This window comes from Crocodylus porosus, unplaced genomic scaffold, assembly GCF_001723895.1.
Source record: "Crocodylus porosus isolate Cpor-Errol unplaced genomic scaffold, CroPor_comp1, whole genome shotgun sequence".
Classification (NCBI taxonomy): domain Eukaryota; kingdom Metazoa; phylum Chordata; order Crocodylia; family Crocodylidae; genus Crocodylus; species Crocodylus porosus.
This window is the reverse complement of record NW_017728945.1, coordinates 1,212,497-1,226,478: the sequence shown is the minus strand read 5'-3', so window position 1 is coordinate 1,226,478 and position 13,982 is coordinate 1,212,497. Positions and strand designations below refer to the sequence as shown.

General features: G+C 54.0%; 2 protein-coding genes across 2 annotated transcripts; one reads left to right on the top strand and one right to left on the bottom strand.

Annotated features, from left to right (window-relative positions):
* Window positions 1-1,560: 1,560 nt before the first annotated feature.
* LOC109320531 (hydroxysteroid 11-beta-dehydrogenase 1-like protein) lies at window positions 1,561-8,068 on the bottom strand. The gene is given in 7 exon segments (XM_019550672.1): window positions 1,561-1,645; window positions 3,483-3,678; window positions 4,119-4,198; window positions 4,829-4,934; window positions 5,731-5,842; window positions 6,705-6,835; window positions 7,505-8,068. Coding segments are annotated over 7 exon segments (906 nt in total). The 5' UTR covers window positions 7,701-8,068.
* A 2,184-nt stretch (window positions 8,069-10,252) lies between these two features.
* On the top strand, window positions 10,253-13,852 carry CUNH19orf70 (chromosome unknown C19orf70 homolog). Its single transcript, XM_019550569.1, has 4 exons — window positions 10,253-10,347; window positions 10,780-10,936; window positions 12,427-12,478; window positions 13,645-13,852. The coding sequence occupies exons 1-4, from the start codon at window positions 10,319-10,321 to the stop codon at window positions 13,740-13,742; spliced, it is 336 nt and encodes a 111-aa protein (XP_019406114.1). The 5' UTR covers window positions 10,253-10,318; the 3' UTR covers window positions 13,743-13,852.
* The last annotated feature ends 130 nt before the right edge of the window (window positions 13,853-13,982 follow it).

Below are 13,982 nucleotides of genomic sequence, written 5' to 3'. Positions count from 1 at the left end.
CATATCAGAGACAATTAACCAGGTTCCTGCTTGGGCAGGGAGGCAAAAAAGCAGGAGGGGAGAGAAGGGGCTTCCCCACTGAAACAAAGTGCTGGGGCATAAGGGCTGCGCAGCCCAGTTACAGCAGGGGGATTAGGGCAGGGACTCCCCCACCTGCAACAGGGGGACCCCATCCTCCACGAGCACCTGATACGGGGAAAAATCCTGCCTGCTCCTGCCTAGAAACGAGCCATAAAGGGCCTTCAGTGGAGCCTGCAAAGCAAGTGCGAGGCATTGTGGGAGACTGGGCTTTATGAGCCAGGATTAACCGCCCTAATCGGCTTCAGGTGCGGCTGGCTCCATTCCCGGGAACCGGCCGCCACAGACAGGCTCTTGTCAGTGGCCAGCGCGGGCCGCTGGCGTTAACGATGCAGCCAGAGCTGGGACCCAGGGGGCTGCTGGCTGGAGACAGGGCACTGGGTTTAATTGCCCCGGGGGGCCATTTAGCTGCTCCGCTGGTCCCTGCTGCAGGGACTCAAGGGGTTTTTTTGGGGTGGGGTTGAAAATTGTTCACGTCCCAAGTCCAATCAGCCAAATCAATTCCAAAATGCACGTGAATCCTTCAAGAACCGGGCTACCAGCAAGCATCCTCCACCTCCGATACTTTCAAATCCTCTGGCGGGCATCCGATGTGGAAGCCCCAGCCTGGAGATGCGGGGTTTGGATACCCCCAAGTTTTGCTTGCCCTCAGCCGTACAGCCACAGGAGCAAGCTAGGGAAGAGTCTCCTATTCTCACTGGAAATCCAACTGGGAGGCTAACTATGAGGCTCTTGTAGGAAGCCCTGTCTGCAAGCAGACCAGGGTGCAACCCTCCACTACACAGCGCTTTTTTAATTGCATTACCTCGGTCAGGGTACTACCCCCTGCCGTGGTCGTGGTTTTCCCCTGCCAGTAGGAAAACCACCTTGGTGGTCATGGTATTTCCCTGGGCAGAGCTAGGGTCTCCCCCCTGCAACTCCTGCCAGCATCCCCTGCACTGTGAGGATGGGCTCCTCTGCCTGTCTTGGTGATGGGGAGCAAGTCCCTGAAAGACCACCTTGCTCCCTCCTCCTCCCGCACCCGCCTAAAGTGGTTTCCTTTCCCCTCCTGCACACAGCTCTTCTTTCCAGACACCTGGCAGCTCATCTCCATGCCGGGGACTGAGCGGGGCATGAGATAGCATGACCAATGCTTGCCCCTCCAGAAGGAACCATGTACCCAGCCACATACCAGCGGGCCTGTGCATGCTGGGAGCCCCTCTGCTGCTGCTCCATGTGCATTTCCTGCAGTTGCACGTCTGCTCTGTGTGTGGCCGTGCAAGACCTTTGCACACACAGGCTGCGGGTCCAGGAAGGCAGCACAGGCCTGCTCAGTGGGGCTCCCTGTGCTCTGATCCTGAACACGCTGGCACGACCTGAAACCTGCAACATTAACCACGTGGCAAAGCAGAACCTCTGCCCTCTGCACCATCCCCGAGATATCCTCACCGTGATTGCCAGGCATCTTGAGAGCATATAATTTCATCTCTGTTCCCAACAGACTTACATGAGGGTGTAATTCAGGTCCAGAACCGTGCCTCTCCCAGGTGGATCTGGCAGGGGAGACATTTGGACATTTCCGATGGGTCTAGAAGTGGCACAGCCGGGCTCAGAGCTTATTTTCCCAGCATGGATCTGCTTTGGTGGTACATAATCCAGCTTGTGAAGGTGCTGGGCAGACTCGGGGATAACAGGACTGGCCCAGAAAAGCTGGGCTGCATGCCCAGCCCCGCCACAGATATCCTCCATCACCTTGGCCATGTCCATTAACCTCTCTGGCACTCAGCGAAACATAAGGGTAATAACCTTCCTTTTGTCTGTTTTGGCTGTGAGCTCTTTGGGGCTGGTGCAGCCTCTTACTACGGGTGCTGCATTTTGTGATGTATAAGGAATACCCCGCAAAAAGGGAAAAAAGGATTAAATGGGGAGGAGGGGGGAATATTTAACCATAAAAGTGTCCAAAAAATGGACTGAAATCTAGTGATTTTTCATTGCATCACGGCAGGGTATACACTGTGTCTTAATTTAGACCTCCATTTTCAGCACAAAGCATGTGTCATTTACATCAGATCATACGGTATGTACAGCACGTAGCACGGTGGCGCCCTGATTTCTGCTAACACCTCTAGATGACTGTGATACCAGCGGCACTATCATGAGACAGGCCCTGAGCGGCCTCCTCCAGCCCATCCCCACTTGTTGAATGCCAAGAGGATGCAATGGGGAATGCACTGGGATCAACTCCAGCACAACCCAGCTCAGGTGGAAACAGCCCCTTTATTGGAGAGGGGTGGCATGACCGCTGGCTCCCAGGCCAGTCACTGGGACAAGCGGACGATGAGGCTTGCGGCTGCAGTGCCAGGGCATGGTGAGGAGCAGTGAGCCAACGCTTTCCATGCCACGCAGCTGAGCTGGCGCCAGCTGCTGGATGCTGCCACCTCGTGGTGGCTGGGCAGCCCCGACTTGCACAAGGAGCCCCCACTATTCAGAAGTGCTGGGGGTCACGGGTGGCTGCGGGTGCTCGGCCCTTCTGCTTGTCGTGTCCTGATCCTTTAAGTCCCCGGTGGGATTTGGATCCGTCCCGGGCAGGTTGGGGTGGAGGGCGGTATTGGCTTGGGTGCCAATCCTCCTGCTCCTCTGTGGCATGGGAGGGTGTTTTGGGTCCTCGGCATCCCTGCTGCCCCCCGCAAGACAGCCCCACATTTCAGGGCAGTGTTCCCAGAGGGGATCCCCCGAGGAGGGGGAAGACAAGGGTGGATGGAGCTTGCTCAGGGCCAAAAAAGGGCCGAGCGCCCACCTTAGAGGGTAAGTGTGTCCCTCCTGTAGGGGCCCAAGCCTCTGCTGGACTGGCCTGAACCCCTGTCCCAGAGCCTGGCTCGCCCCTTTGGAAAGGAGCTAGAAGGGGACTCAGAGCCTGATCCCATGAGGCTGGGGGCTGCCGACAGGGTGGAGACAGGAGTGGGAAGAAGGTCTCCTTCCTGCGGGAGGGGAGCGGTGGACTCTGTCCCCACGTGAGAGAGGCTGGAGCTGAGAGGAGAGCCCCGGCTATATGCCAGACAGCAGAGGTGGGATTGCGGGAGGCTGAGACAGAACTGACCTTTGGGCCCGGGGGGGATGCAGAGAGGGAGCAGAAGGGGCTCAGCTGTCTGGGCAAGGGGTCACAGCTAGCGTGAGGGTTGGATGCTTGGCCCCTGACTAGCCCAGGGCTGTACGCATCACACGCAGGCCTCCAGACACCCATGCACACCCACGGGGATGCACACGCACTCCTGCACGCATGGGCGCAAACAGCCTGGAGTACGCATTGTCTGGAGGCACGCGCAGAAGCCCCGACGTGAATGCAATGTGTTGTCTTGCATATCACCCACGTGGCTTCGCACGTGTTCACGCGTGCACACACATGGACAGAAGTGCCCTGCATGGACCTAAGTCCAGTTGCAGCTACTCATACACGCCTCATCTTCTCCAGTGCCGTCTCCGTGTCGATCAGCCCCAGGACGCAGAGGGTGATGCTCACGTCTTTCTTCTGCGTGGCGAGCTCATGGCGCAAGAAACTAAAGAACCCATCCAGGGCAAGTCTGGTGGCAGAGCAGGAAGTGGTGAAGGGGGTTGCAATTTTCCCTAGGAAGAAAAAATGAGAGAAGGGGAAACCCAGAGGAAATTGGGTCTGGCTGGGTGGTCCTGCTGGGAGAGGAGCCAGGGCAGGGAGGATGATCTGAGCTACGCTGACCCACTGCTCCAGCTGGACAGGCTTCCCCTCTCCAGCAGAGACGTTTCCCTCCCAAAAATGCACCAGGGGAAAGACTCCTTCCTGACCCGGCATGGCCACTGAATAACCTAATATTTGGTCTCTCACCCCAGAGGTGGCTGTCTTTTAGCCGTGTCCTTGAGAGCCCGTGTGACGTGTGCTGGGGGTTGACAGCCCAGACAAGCTCTAGCAAGGGACAGTCAGACTCTGAATCAAACGAGCGTGGCAACACTGGCTGTGGACCGTGAGGAAGCCCAGCATGCCGGGAAGTGCAGCCCTCCTGGACCATGCTTTGTGGAGGTCACAAACTCACCTGAGACGGAGGACACCACAACCACGGAGCCTTTGCTCTCCATCAGGACCAGAAGCACGGCCATCGCCGAGGCTGCGTTAACTAAGAAAATTCACCTATGGAGGCAGGGAGGGGGCATGAGAAGAATGAGAAAGTCGCCGTTCCAAATCTACGCCCCTCCTGAGCTTACCTGTATTGTGAATTTACAGGGAACTCTTGGCCTAAGTTTCCCCCTGAAGTTGGGGTGCTGCCCCTTGCTACCCCTCTCTATCCCCGGCCCCCAGCTTCCACTTCCACGTTAATAAAAGATTCAAGCCTTCTCATAACCAGATCTCAGCAACCCCACGAGTCTGCCCCTCTGGGGTCCTAAAACCTAACCTCAGGAGGACGCCACAGAAAGGCCCAACATGGATACACATGCTGCAAAAGCCCTGTAACACAACATCACTTAGGTCCTACAGCAGCACGTACCTTGGCAATGAGACGGACAGACGATGGCAATGCTGTAATCAGTTCAGCTCTCTACCTGCAGGCTTTCAGACCCCTCCTCCCCTTTTCCCTCCAGTCAGGAGCAAAGCGTCACAGACTTTTTTGTTTCACCCTTTCTGGAGTCAGAGGGCCCAACTGCAGCCCTGCCAGAAGCCAGTGGCGCCTGGGAGCTGCCCCCAGCCTGATCCCAGCACGGGCCAAGCCTCCCTGCGCCTCTCCTCCACCCCCAAAGGGCCCCTACCCTGAGAAAACCCACCTGCAGAAGCCAGCGGGTGTGCTGCACATCCCCATCCCACATCTGGAAAGGGGTCCCACCAATGTGGTTCAGCACCAGGTAATCCAGGCCCCCTGCAGGCAAGGGGGCAGTGGGAGCTGAGTAAAGCACCCCCCAAGTCAGGCAGCCGGGGGCTGAGAATTGCAGCAGAGAGACAAGCTCGGGGCTTCATGGGCCAGATAAAATGGCCTGGCTCTGGCCCACAAGCCATAGGTTGCCAATCCCTGCCACTGCTTTCCACCCCTTAGACATGCACAGCAAGAAGGGCTGGCTCTGACCAGCTGAGCTCACAATACACAGTCTGGGCCCTGCTTCATGCTGCTAATCAAACCTCTCCTCCTCTACGCAGCCATCACTGACTGAGGTGGGGAAACAGAGGCATCGTGCTTCTGCGGTGAGGAGGGCTGAATAGCTACCCAGGGAGATGGAGGGGAGTGCAGAACGAGCCACGATTACCCTGTGGGTCAGGCAGGGCACCCAGGAAAGCTGACACCGCACAACTGGCTCTCACCCATGCAGACCGGCTTAATGAGTGCAAGATGCAGCAGTGCACACCCCGTGGAAAAGGAGGTGCAGCAATGCACCCCCCTCCTTGGATCCAAGCTCATGGTGGATTGAAGCAGATGCTTACAGGGACCCGCAGAGTAAAGGCAGTTTGGTGGGGACCACTTCCATCAGCTTCTCCGGGCACCTTTGACCCCATGTCACCTCCTTGCCCCATGTCACCTCCTTGCCCACGCAGGCACCATGGGGACAGTGCTCTGCTCTCAGCTGGGTTGGATCTCCAGGATCTGACTGATTTGAGACCCCACCCCGCTGTTTCCTCCTCCCCAGCATCAGTCGCTTTTCTTCCAACAGACCAATACTTACCTATCTTTTGCACAGCAAACTGCATCACCCGCTCGGGCTCCGCAGGGCAGGACATATCAGCCGGGATGTAGAAGACCTTCTTGGTTCCCAGCTGCAGACATTTCTCCATCCCTGGGAGAAACGACCCAGACAAACCAATTGAAGTACATTATCAGGCCAGGGGCAGGGAGCCTATTCCCTACTCACCTCCCTCTTTTCTTGCCCTGGTCAAGGATGAACAAAAACACACTTTTTCCATCCAAATTTATAATCACACAACCTACAGGGGACCAAATTCTGCTCATGCATTCAAGTCTTGTTTACAGGGGGCAAATTAACTGGAAGAGTTCCCTGCGCGGACGCTCGCAATCTGCTTTCCAAGTGGATTAAGCTTAAAAGAAAAAAACCCTCTTATTCTGGAATAATCGTGTCAACATGGAGAGCTATTCTGGAATGGCTAGTGAGCTGGAAATCCATCTTTTTCCTTCAGCTGGAATACTTTTCAAGCGTACACAAGCCTGAAGGAGCCAGGTCCTTTGATACTGTCACGGCACTGTTTGACGTGGAGGAATGAGTCAGGGGTTGAAATGTGATGCTAGGCCTTAGGCTTGTGACCCCCTGCCCTAGTGCAGAATTGAGCTTGGAGCTGTCGAGATGAACGTTACACCACTCACACAACCTCAGGGGCATTTTCTCTCCATGTTGCTCCACCTTGTTCTTCAGAGATGCCTGCTCTGAATGTTCAACCTGCTCCAGTGACCCTGCACAGGTCAGGCTCCCTCCTAGATCATCTCTCCCACCATGCCTCCAAATCTGATGAGGGAGGTGGTGCATCCTAGGAGTCAGAAGGTGGTACTGCCTCAGAGGCATGACTGTGGCTGGGCAACTCACCCATACCGGTTTGATGGAAAATGTCTGACCTGCCCTACATCCTCATTGTTTTTAGGCCCACGTCATCAGCCTTGCCACCCTCTACCATGTGAAGGAGGTCTCGCCTTCTGCAGCACAGCCTCCCTCCTGGCTGTCAGCACTATTTCGGTACCAAATCTGGAATAATGATAAGCCATCTGCTCTCCGATCCCAGCACTGGCACCCGTCAGGAGCATGTGGGCGCTGGAGATGGTTTCTGCAGGGTGGAAAGAGGAGCAGCAATGACTGAGGGGTTCAGACCAGTGGCCACAAGTCTCTGTGCTTCCCCAGAGCCAGCCAAGATTCAGGATTGGGCTGGAGAACCCAGGCTGGGTGGGAAATAACATGGGAATGCTGGTCTTGCAAAGGCAGGGAGAGCCTTCTCCATCTGAGTGGCACCTGGAAACACAAAGCCTGGCTCTGACCGAAATTTTTTATCAGTCCCTGGGTCATGTGAAACCCTGTCCCACTATAGCTGCTGGGCAGATTTGACTCCCCTATCTCACTGAAGCCAAGATGCCTCCTTCTGTTGCAACCAATTTGCTGAATCCTCATTACGCCTCCTGTTCCTAATGATGCCATCTCTCGCAGACGTGCAGCCAGGAACCAGAGCTCCCAAACCCTCCTACCCACTGACCTGTACCACCTCTGCCTGCCTACAGTGCTGGCACCCCTATGGGCAGTCCACCTGCCTCCTCCTCCACCGGTTTTCCACTTGTTTTCACAGGTCTCCCAGCTCCCATCTGCTGCTGGCTACAAGGAGAAGCAGTCCTGGAGAAGCAGCCAACTCTTGCCAGATGAGAACGCCACAAACCATCATTTTAAAACTCAGCCTTTTTTTCTCCCCAACAGCTTCTGGCTCTCACTCTTTCCTTTCTGGACCTACCTGGGTTAAAGGTGTCTCTCCAAAAGAAAGCCAGGAGCCCGGTGGCAATGCCAGCTGCCCACAGCGCCTTCCATCTTGCAGACATTTCCCCTGCAGCGGTAGATGACAATGCGAGGACAGAAGCCTCAGGGCTGAGTCCCGTCCCAGCACCGTTCACCTCTGCCCCATGAGGAAAGAGGACAAAGTCTGGGTCCATGGCTCCCTCGTGCAGGCGGCAGGACTCCAGGAGGTCCTTGGAGTTGCTGATTTACCTGGAGGAGACAGCTTGGCCAGGGGACCAGGTTGCAAAGCAGCTGCAGTTCCACTGAGCTGGGAGATGGGAGCTGCACAACCCTGAAAACAGAGATAAAAAGGAGCAGTGCCACCTGACTGATGATACCCAGGGGTGAGCATCCTCTAGGAGGAACAATGTCCTGCTGTTGCAGGGACATGGGAATTTCATCCTGTCTCCCCCGCTGTGTTTGGCCTTCTGCAGGCTCATTAGGGCCAGATTTAGGTGGCACTTGGGTCATTCCAGTCAAAGCTCGTGTCAGGGTTACAACGGCCTCTCTCCTGTTGCCTTGGCTGCATTGTTTTGATGAGGCCCCTGGTAAAAAGATTAAGGGACGTCACAGAGCAAGGAGCAAAGTCTTGCGATGGGCAAGAAAACTCGGTGGTGGTGCAAGCTAGTTCCCCATGACCAAAACCTTGTTACCTTGGTCTCTAGGGAGACAAGACTACAGCCCGTTGGTGACTGGACCTTCTTTGCAAGCTTAGACACAGAATACAGATACAGCTACAATTCCCTTCATTTTTATCGCCACTCAGGGAGGAAAGAAAGGAATAACAAGAGATACCATTTACAGCCTGATCCTTGAAGCCACCCATACCCCCAAAGCACAAGAACAAACTCTTATTCCAATGCCCACCTAGCTGCCCCATAAAATAATATGGGATAGCACAGATTCTCACCAGCTGGTGGGGCGGGGGTGCTTCAGGAGGTAGCCCATAGACTGGCAGCAAATCTTCTTGAATGCATAGAGTTTCTCTCTTTTTGCTTCAGCCTATACCCTAATAGCTGTAGATGGCTTATTTTAATATTCTAACCATTGTTCTCTGATTGGTTTTATTCAAATGTCTTTGCTTCACTTCAATTTATGGAACTGAACTGAACCAGTTATCTTTTGGCCATACAAAGAGTCAGTTAGTTGGGATTTATGCTCCTGTGCAAGTCCCACGCCTGGAGGGGAGGATTCCTTATGTCCTTCCCTTCGCCTTATTTATATTTCCAAGTGACAAGCCTGCTTTATTTTTAGGACTTATCTAAGAAACTTAATGCAAATATCTACTAGAAAACTACAGTCAGTACATTTAATTACACTAACCATTACTACAAGCTAAAGGAATGATACAGTATATTTATATCTAACTTCGGGTGATAAGTTCTGTATAATCTGATCTAGTTCTGCGGCACATTGCAGCCGCGGTGGAGGGGGGGCAGACTGCAGGAGATGCGAGGAGGGCAGGGGTGAACCTCCCCACTCCACTGCATGCCCCCCACTGATGCTGCTTTCTCTTCTGCAGCAATTGGGCTTGCCGGGGGAGGCAAATTTAAGACAACCCTCCAATAATTAGAGCCTATATATGCTAAATTATAACAAATGTATACAGTGTCCATATGTAGAATCTAATTACTGGAGGGGGGTGGGTCTTAAATTCAAAGTCCTCTTGGGTACAGGTAAATACAGTGGGATGTTTCTGCAACAAGCTGAACTTATATTCTTTGGCCCTGCTGATTTCCATATCGCACCCGGGAGGACGGGGAATAGGAATCCTGCAGCAACTTCAGATAAGTGAAAGCTTAGTCACGGATGACATGGGGAAATGAAAAATGCAACCACTCTAGTGCTCATGGTATTATTTTAATGCTCAGTTTCATCCATTTTACTCAAAATTTCAACATACCATTTTGTACTGCCAGCATTTACATCTGTGCCAAAGCCGCCAGAAAGGGAGGTGGAAATCTTAGTAGGGAACCGCTGAATCCTTTGGCGACTGGGATGGCTTGGGAGCTGTTCTGGGAGAGGTGCAATGGCTGGGTGCTGGAGACAAAAGGATCAGCAGGAAACCAGGTAACAACGTTGGCACAGAAATGGCCATAGCACCACATCCTAACTGCCGCAGGCTCAAGAAGGCAGCCGCGGCCCGGTTTCCCGGACTCACTCGACACTTTAAGCCAGGACGAGAGAAGAACACGTCCAAGCGAAACTGCGGCGTGAAGATTTACCGCTCCAAAGCCCCCAGCCCACAAACAAGCGCCTTTACAATCAAGAAACTAAGGCACGGCATCAGGTGTTAAAGCCTACTGAGGTGTCACTAGAAACGGCCCCCGACGAGGGTGCCAGACAAATTCCAGGTCCCGCTTGCACCCGTTCAGGACGTAACCCCCAGTCCCGAGCCCTGCTTAAGAAACGAGGTTTTCGCGCTCCGGGGCGTGTGAAGTGTAGACGTGTTTCACGTCGTGTCCTCTTGGAACCAGTCAGTGATCTCCCTGGGTCCTGCCCCAGCCCCCACCTCGCAGAGGCTGCTGAGACACCCCCCTCCCCAGGGCGGGGATCACGTGACACCCCCAACCCGGAAGCCAGGCCGCCGCCAAGACGACCATTGAGGCGGAAGTGCGCGCTACGGCGGGGGCGGGGCCGCGCCCAGGCAACAATGGCGGCCTGGCCACGTGACCGCGGCAGGCGACTACAAGTCCCGGCAGGCTGTGCGGCGAGGTAGCCGGGCCGGGCGCGGAGGTGTCGGTGCGGCGGGCGCTGCCCTTGGGCTGCGGTCATGGCGTCGCGGCTCTACCCCGTCGTCAAGTGAGTGCGGCTACCGGACCTCCCCCGGCGGGGGGAGGGGTGCACGTGCGTCTTCGGTGGGTCCGAGGGGGCGCCCATGGCTAGGGAACACACACGTCCAGGGGGGCACGTGACTGAGGAACACGCATGTCCTGGGTGGGTGCGTGCCATGTGTGCGGGGGGAACGTGCACGTGTGATTGGGGAACTCGTGCCAAGGGGGCGGTACATGCGTATGGGGGCTGACTGGGGAACACGCGTGTCAGGGAGTACAGGTGTGCGGGGGGGCACACATAACCAGGGACACAGTGCCCTGGGTTGGGGGGGAGTGGCCCGTGTCCCTGAGGGGGGCTGCTTCCATAACACCTTGCGTCCTGTGAGACCTGCCCCGTCTGCCTCCGCCCGCGGGGCGAGCGATGCCGCCTCGAACAGCACGAGCTGCGCTTCCCTCCCAGGTTTGTGGTCAAGGGCAGCCTGGCCGGCGGCGCGGTGTACGTGGCGTATGACCAGGGCCTGCTGGGAAGCAGCAAGCAAGGTGCCGAAGCCCTCCGCAAGGCGCAAGCGGCGCTGCCTCCAGCCATCCAGGAATGGACGAGTTACGTCGGCTGGGAGGTGAGGACCGTGCGGGCGGCCCGGGGGGGCAGCCAAAGGGAGCCCCTCGCTGGAGGGGGAAGGAAGCAGAATTCGGATTCTCCCATGGGTATCGTTTTGCTGCCGACTTCGGCGGAGTTGGGATTTCACCTTGGAAGGAAAAGGGATTTTGAACTAGCCCTGGGTCTTACTGGAGGTGGGGTCTGCAAGAAAAAAGTGGGTGCGGAGGACGGTAGAGGAGAGTGAACGTATCGTCTGGGACATGCTTTCTCAACCTGTGGTACATGTACCCTTGGGGTACGTGCATACCCCCACCTGTGTCTCACCCTCTTCTCTCTCTCGCCCCTTCCACCTCTCAAAACTCTGGCGAAAAATTTGGTGCGCTGTGCATTGCATGGTGCTTTAAATTCCCCAGTAATAATTTGGCATGTCACGCTTTGCATAGCACTGGATGCAGCCCTAACTTTGGCCAGCATCACCTCTACCCCATACTTGAGTTGCCACCTTTTACACCAGGGATGTACAACTCTACACACACCAGATCAGACCCCTGTCATATCACGGCCTTATATACACTGCCCTTCTTCCAACATATGGCACGCAGTAGTCTGAAAATAGAAAATCCCCTGGAAAATTGAGTGTTGGGGTACTTACTAAGTTTTTCAGAAGTTCAGGGGTACTTGCTACTTGAGAGGTTGAGAAACACTGATCTGGGAGGTATTTTATGATGAATAATGCCCCTGATCCCTTGTCTGAAAGCCTCTAAATTGGAGGTTCCAAGCCACCGGGCCGTGGCCATGAAGGGTTGGCTGCCAGGTCATGGCACGAGCCCCCCTCTCAGACCCGATCTGTCCACCTGGCGGCAGTCACAGCTGGGTGCCGGGGCAGCCCCGAGTGGGAGGCAGCCAGCCCTGTCCTGCTTTGCAGGTAAAAAAGGTTGGGAACCATTGCTCTAAAAATTACTGAATGGATCCACCCTCAAAGACCCACTCCTGCCCTGCTGCTTCCTGTTAATAACATGGTTTATCAATTGCTTGAGGTAGTTTTCTCTTGGCCTGGCTCTGACTCCCTAGATTGGATGATCTGCCTTGCAAGGACAGTGTTTGCTGGACTAGGAAAACCCTAGTGCCATAAATCGAGATATAACTATAATAAACCAAGTCCTGGCTTACGTAAGATTTAACGGTGACATTTTTAAAAGCAGCCAGTGGATTTGGATCTAAATCATTTTGGTGCACTTCTGAAATGCTACCTGCTGCCCCAGTCTTACAGATGGGCCAGTAAAAAAGAAGTTAAGAGCCCAGGTTTATTTTCTGTGCCCCCTGAAAATGAAGAGGGAGTTAGGTGCCCAAATACCTTTAACAATCGGGGCCTGAGGGCCTTGTTCAGCATGACCTGGGAAGCCTGGTGGTGCCTGCTCTGCTCTTTCCTCTCTTCGCATGTTGCTTAGTGGCTTTGTATGTAGCTAATGGGCCAGACATTGAGGTTTTGCCTCCTGTTTTCTCTTTCAGCTTCCTTCTACTCCAAAATTTGACTTTTCGGTCTCTGAAACCTGGAACAAAGGTAAGGCTCCCCCTTTTTTGCTGCAGAAGGGGGCTGCTGTCACTGATGTAACTTATCCTAGAATCCTATTGTGAGGATGCAGTGCTGTGTCCTTATACTGAACGCTGAAGCAAAGGGATGGAAAGCAGGCAGCGAGAGCTAGTGCATGGAGCACTGGATTAGTATTTGGGAGACCTGGCTCTGCCACTGACCTTCAGGGTGGCTTTGGGTGGATCCCTCTTTGCAACTCAGTTCCTCAGTTTCCTTGCCTGTAAAATGGGGATAATATTGGCCCTCTTATTAAAAAGTGCTTTAAAATCTACTGATAAAAATGCCATGTAAAAGGCAGGTGGCCTTTTTGCAGCCAGTAACCCAAGTACAGCAGCACTTGTAGAATTGGCAACAAAGTGTGATAGTGCTGAGTTGCTTTTTAGAAAGTCATCGATTAAAAATTGAGTTTTATAAAATCCTTTGAGTGCTAGTACAATGAGACTCTGCTTCTAACCTGCTGTGATGGTCTGAAAATGTAAGATGGTTATTGGGACTTCTCCAAATAATACAATGCCCTTCTCCAGCCCTTTTGATCTGGTCATTGCTAACACATGTGGAAAACATCTAGAAAATTAACTCAACCTGCTTCCCATTTTCCAGAAGGAGAGACTGGACAAGTTGCTTACTGTTTCCAGGCCTGAGTTGCACAGCAAGTCCTGTGTCTGAACCAGGAATAAAATACAGAGTACCCAGGACCCAGGCCTGTGCTGTAACCATGAAGTCTCCCTTCCTTCAGACCTCATTAATACCCTAGAAAGATAGGGTTGAAAGGGACCACAAGAGGACATCTCATTCAGCCCCCTGCTCAGTACAGGGGCTGAATTGCCCCAAACATTTGCCAAACCTACACTTCCAAGCTTCCAAGGACAAAGGTTACACTACTCCACTGGCTAGTGATGTAGGTAACGGTGGTGGGGAGGACCCACTGACTACTGATGAGACCATAACAACTGCACCAGAATCAGGAATTACTTGGGCCTAGACTTGACTGAAGGTTCCCTTGATATAAGCCAAGATCTCTGGTATCGCGTTTAAACGGGGAAGGGAGTGTGACCCATGATACCACATTATTGGTGGTACGACATATGCTTTGTTAATGCTCTTCTCAGGACTCCCCTCCATGTCTTTTCTTGCAGGAGTTCACACTGCCATGTCGGCTCTGTCTGTAGCTCCCACCAGGGCTCGTGAATATACCCAGAAAGGCTGGAAGTACGTGAAGGACCTTGCTAAATGAACGCTCTCCAGGGCTTACTGCGTCTCCGAGATGGTGCACATCTAAGGAGCATGCACCTTTAAGGGGCAGCTCAGCCACGCAAGGGCTACAATAAAAGACTTTGGAACTTCCCTTTGCATTCGGGTTAGTGTCGGCACGTAGGCTCTGCCATGGGGGCTAGGAGCTGCAGTGGGGACAGGCCCTGATTTGGGGTGAGTTTTACCTAGACTGGTGCATTTTAACCACTGTTATAAAGTTTAC

What these genes read in the sequence shown, in the direction of transcription:
- CUNH19orf70 (XM_019550569.1), top strand. Translation starts at nt 10,319, where the DNA reads ATGGCGTCGCGGCTCTACCCCGTCGTCAA. An exon ending in CGAGTTACGTCGGCTGGGAG is followed by an intron (nt 10,937 to 12,426) that starts GTGAGGACCGTG and finishes TTTCTCTTTCAG; the next exon opens with CTTCCTTCTACTCCAAAATT. An exon ending in CTCTGAAACCTGGAACAAAG is followed by an intron (nt 12,479 to 13,644) that starts GTAAGGCTCCCC and finishes CTTTTCTTGCAG; the next exon opens with GAGTTCACACTGCCATGTCG.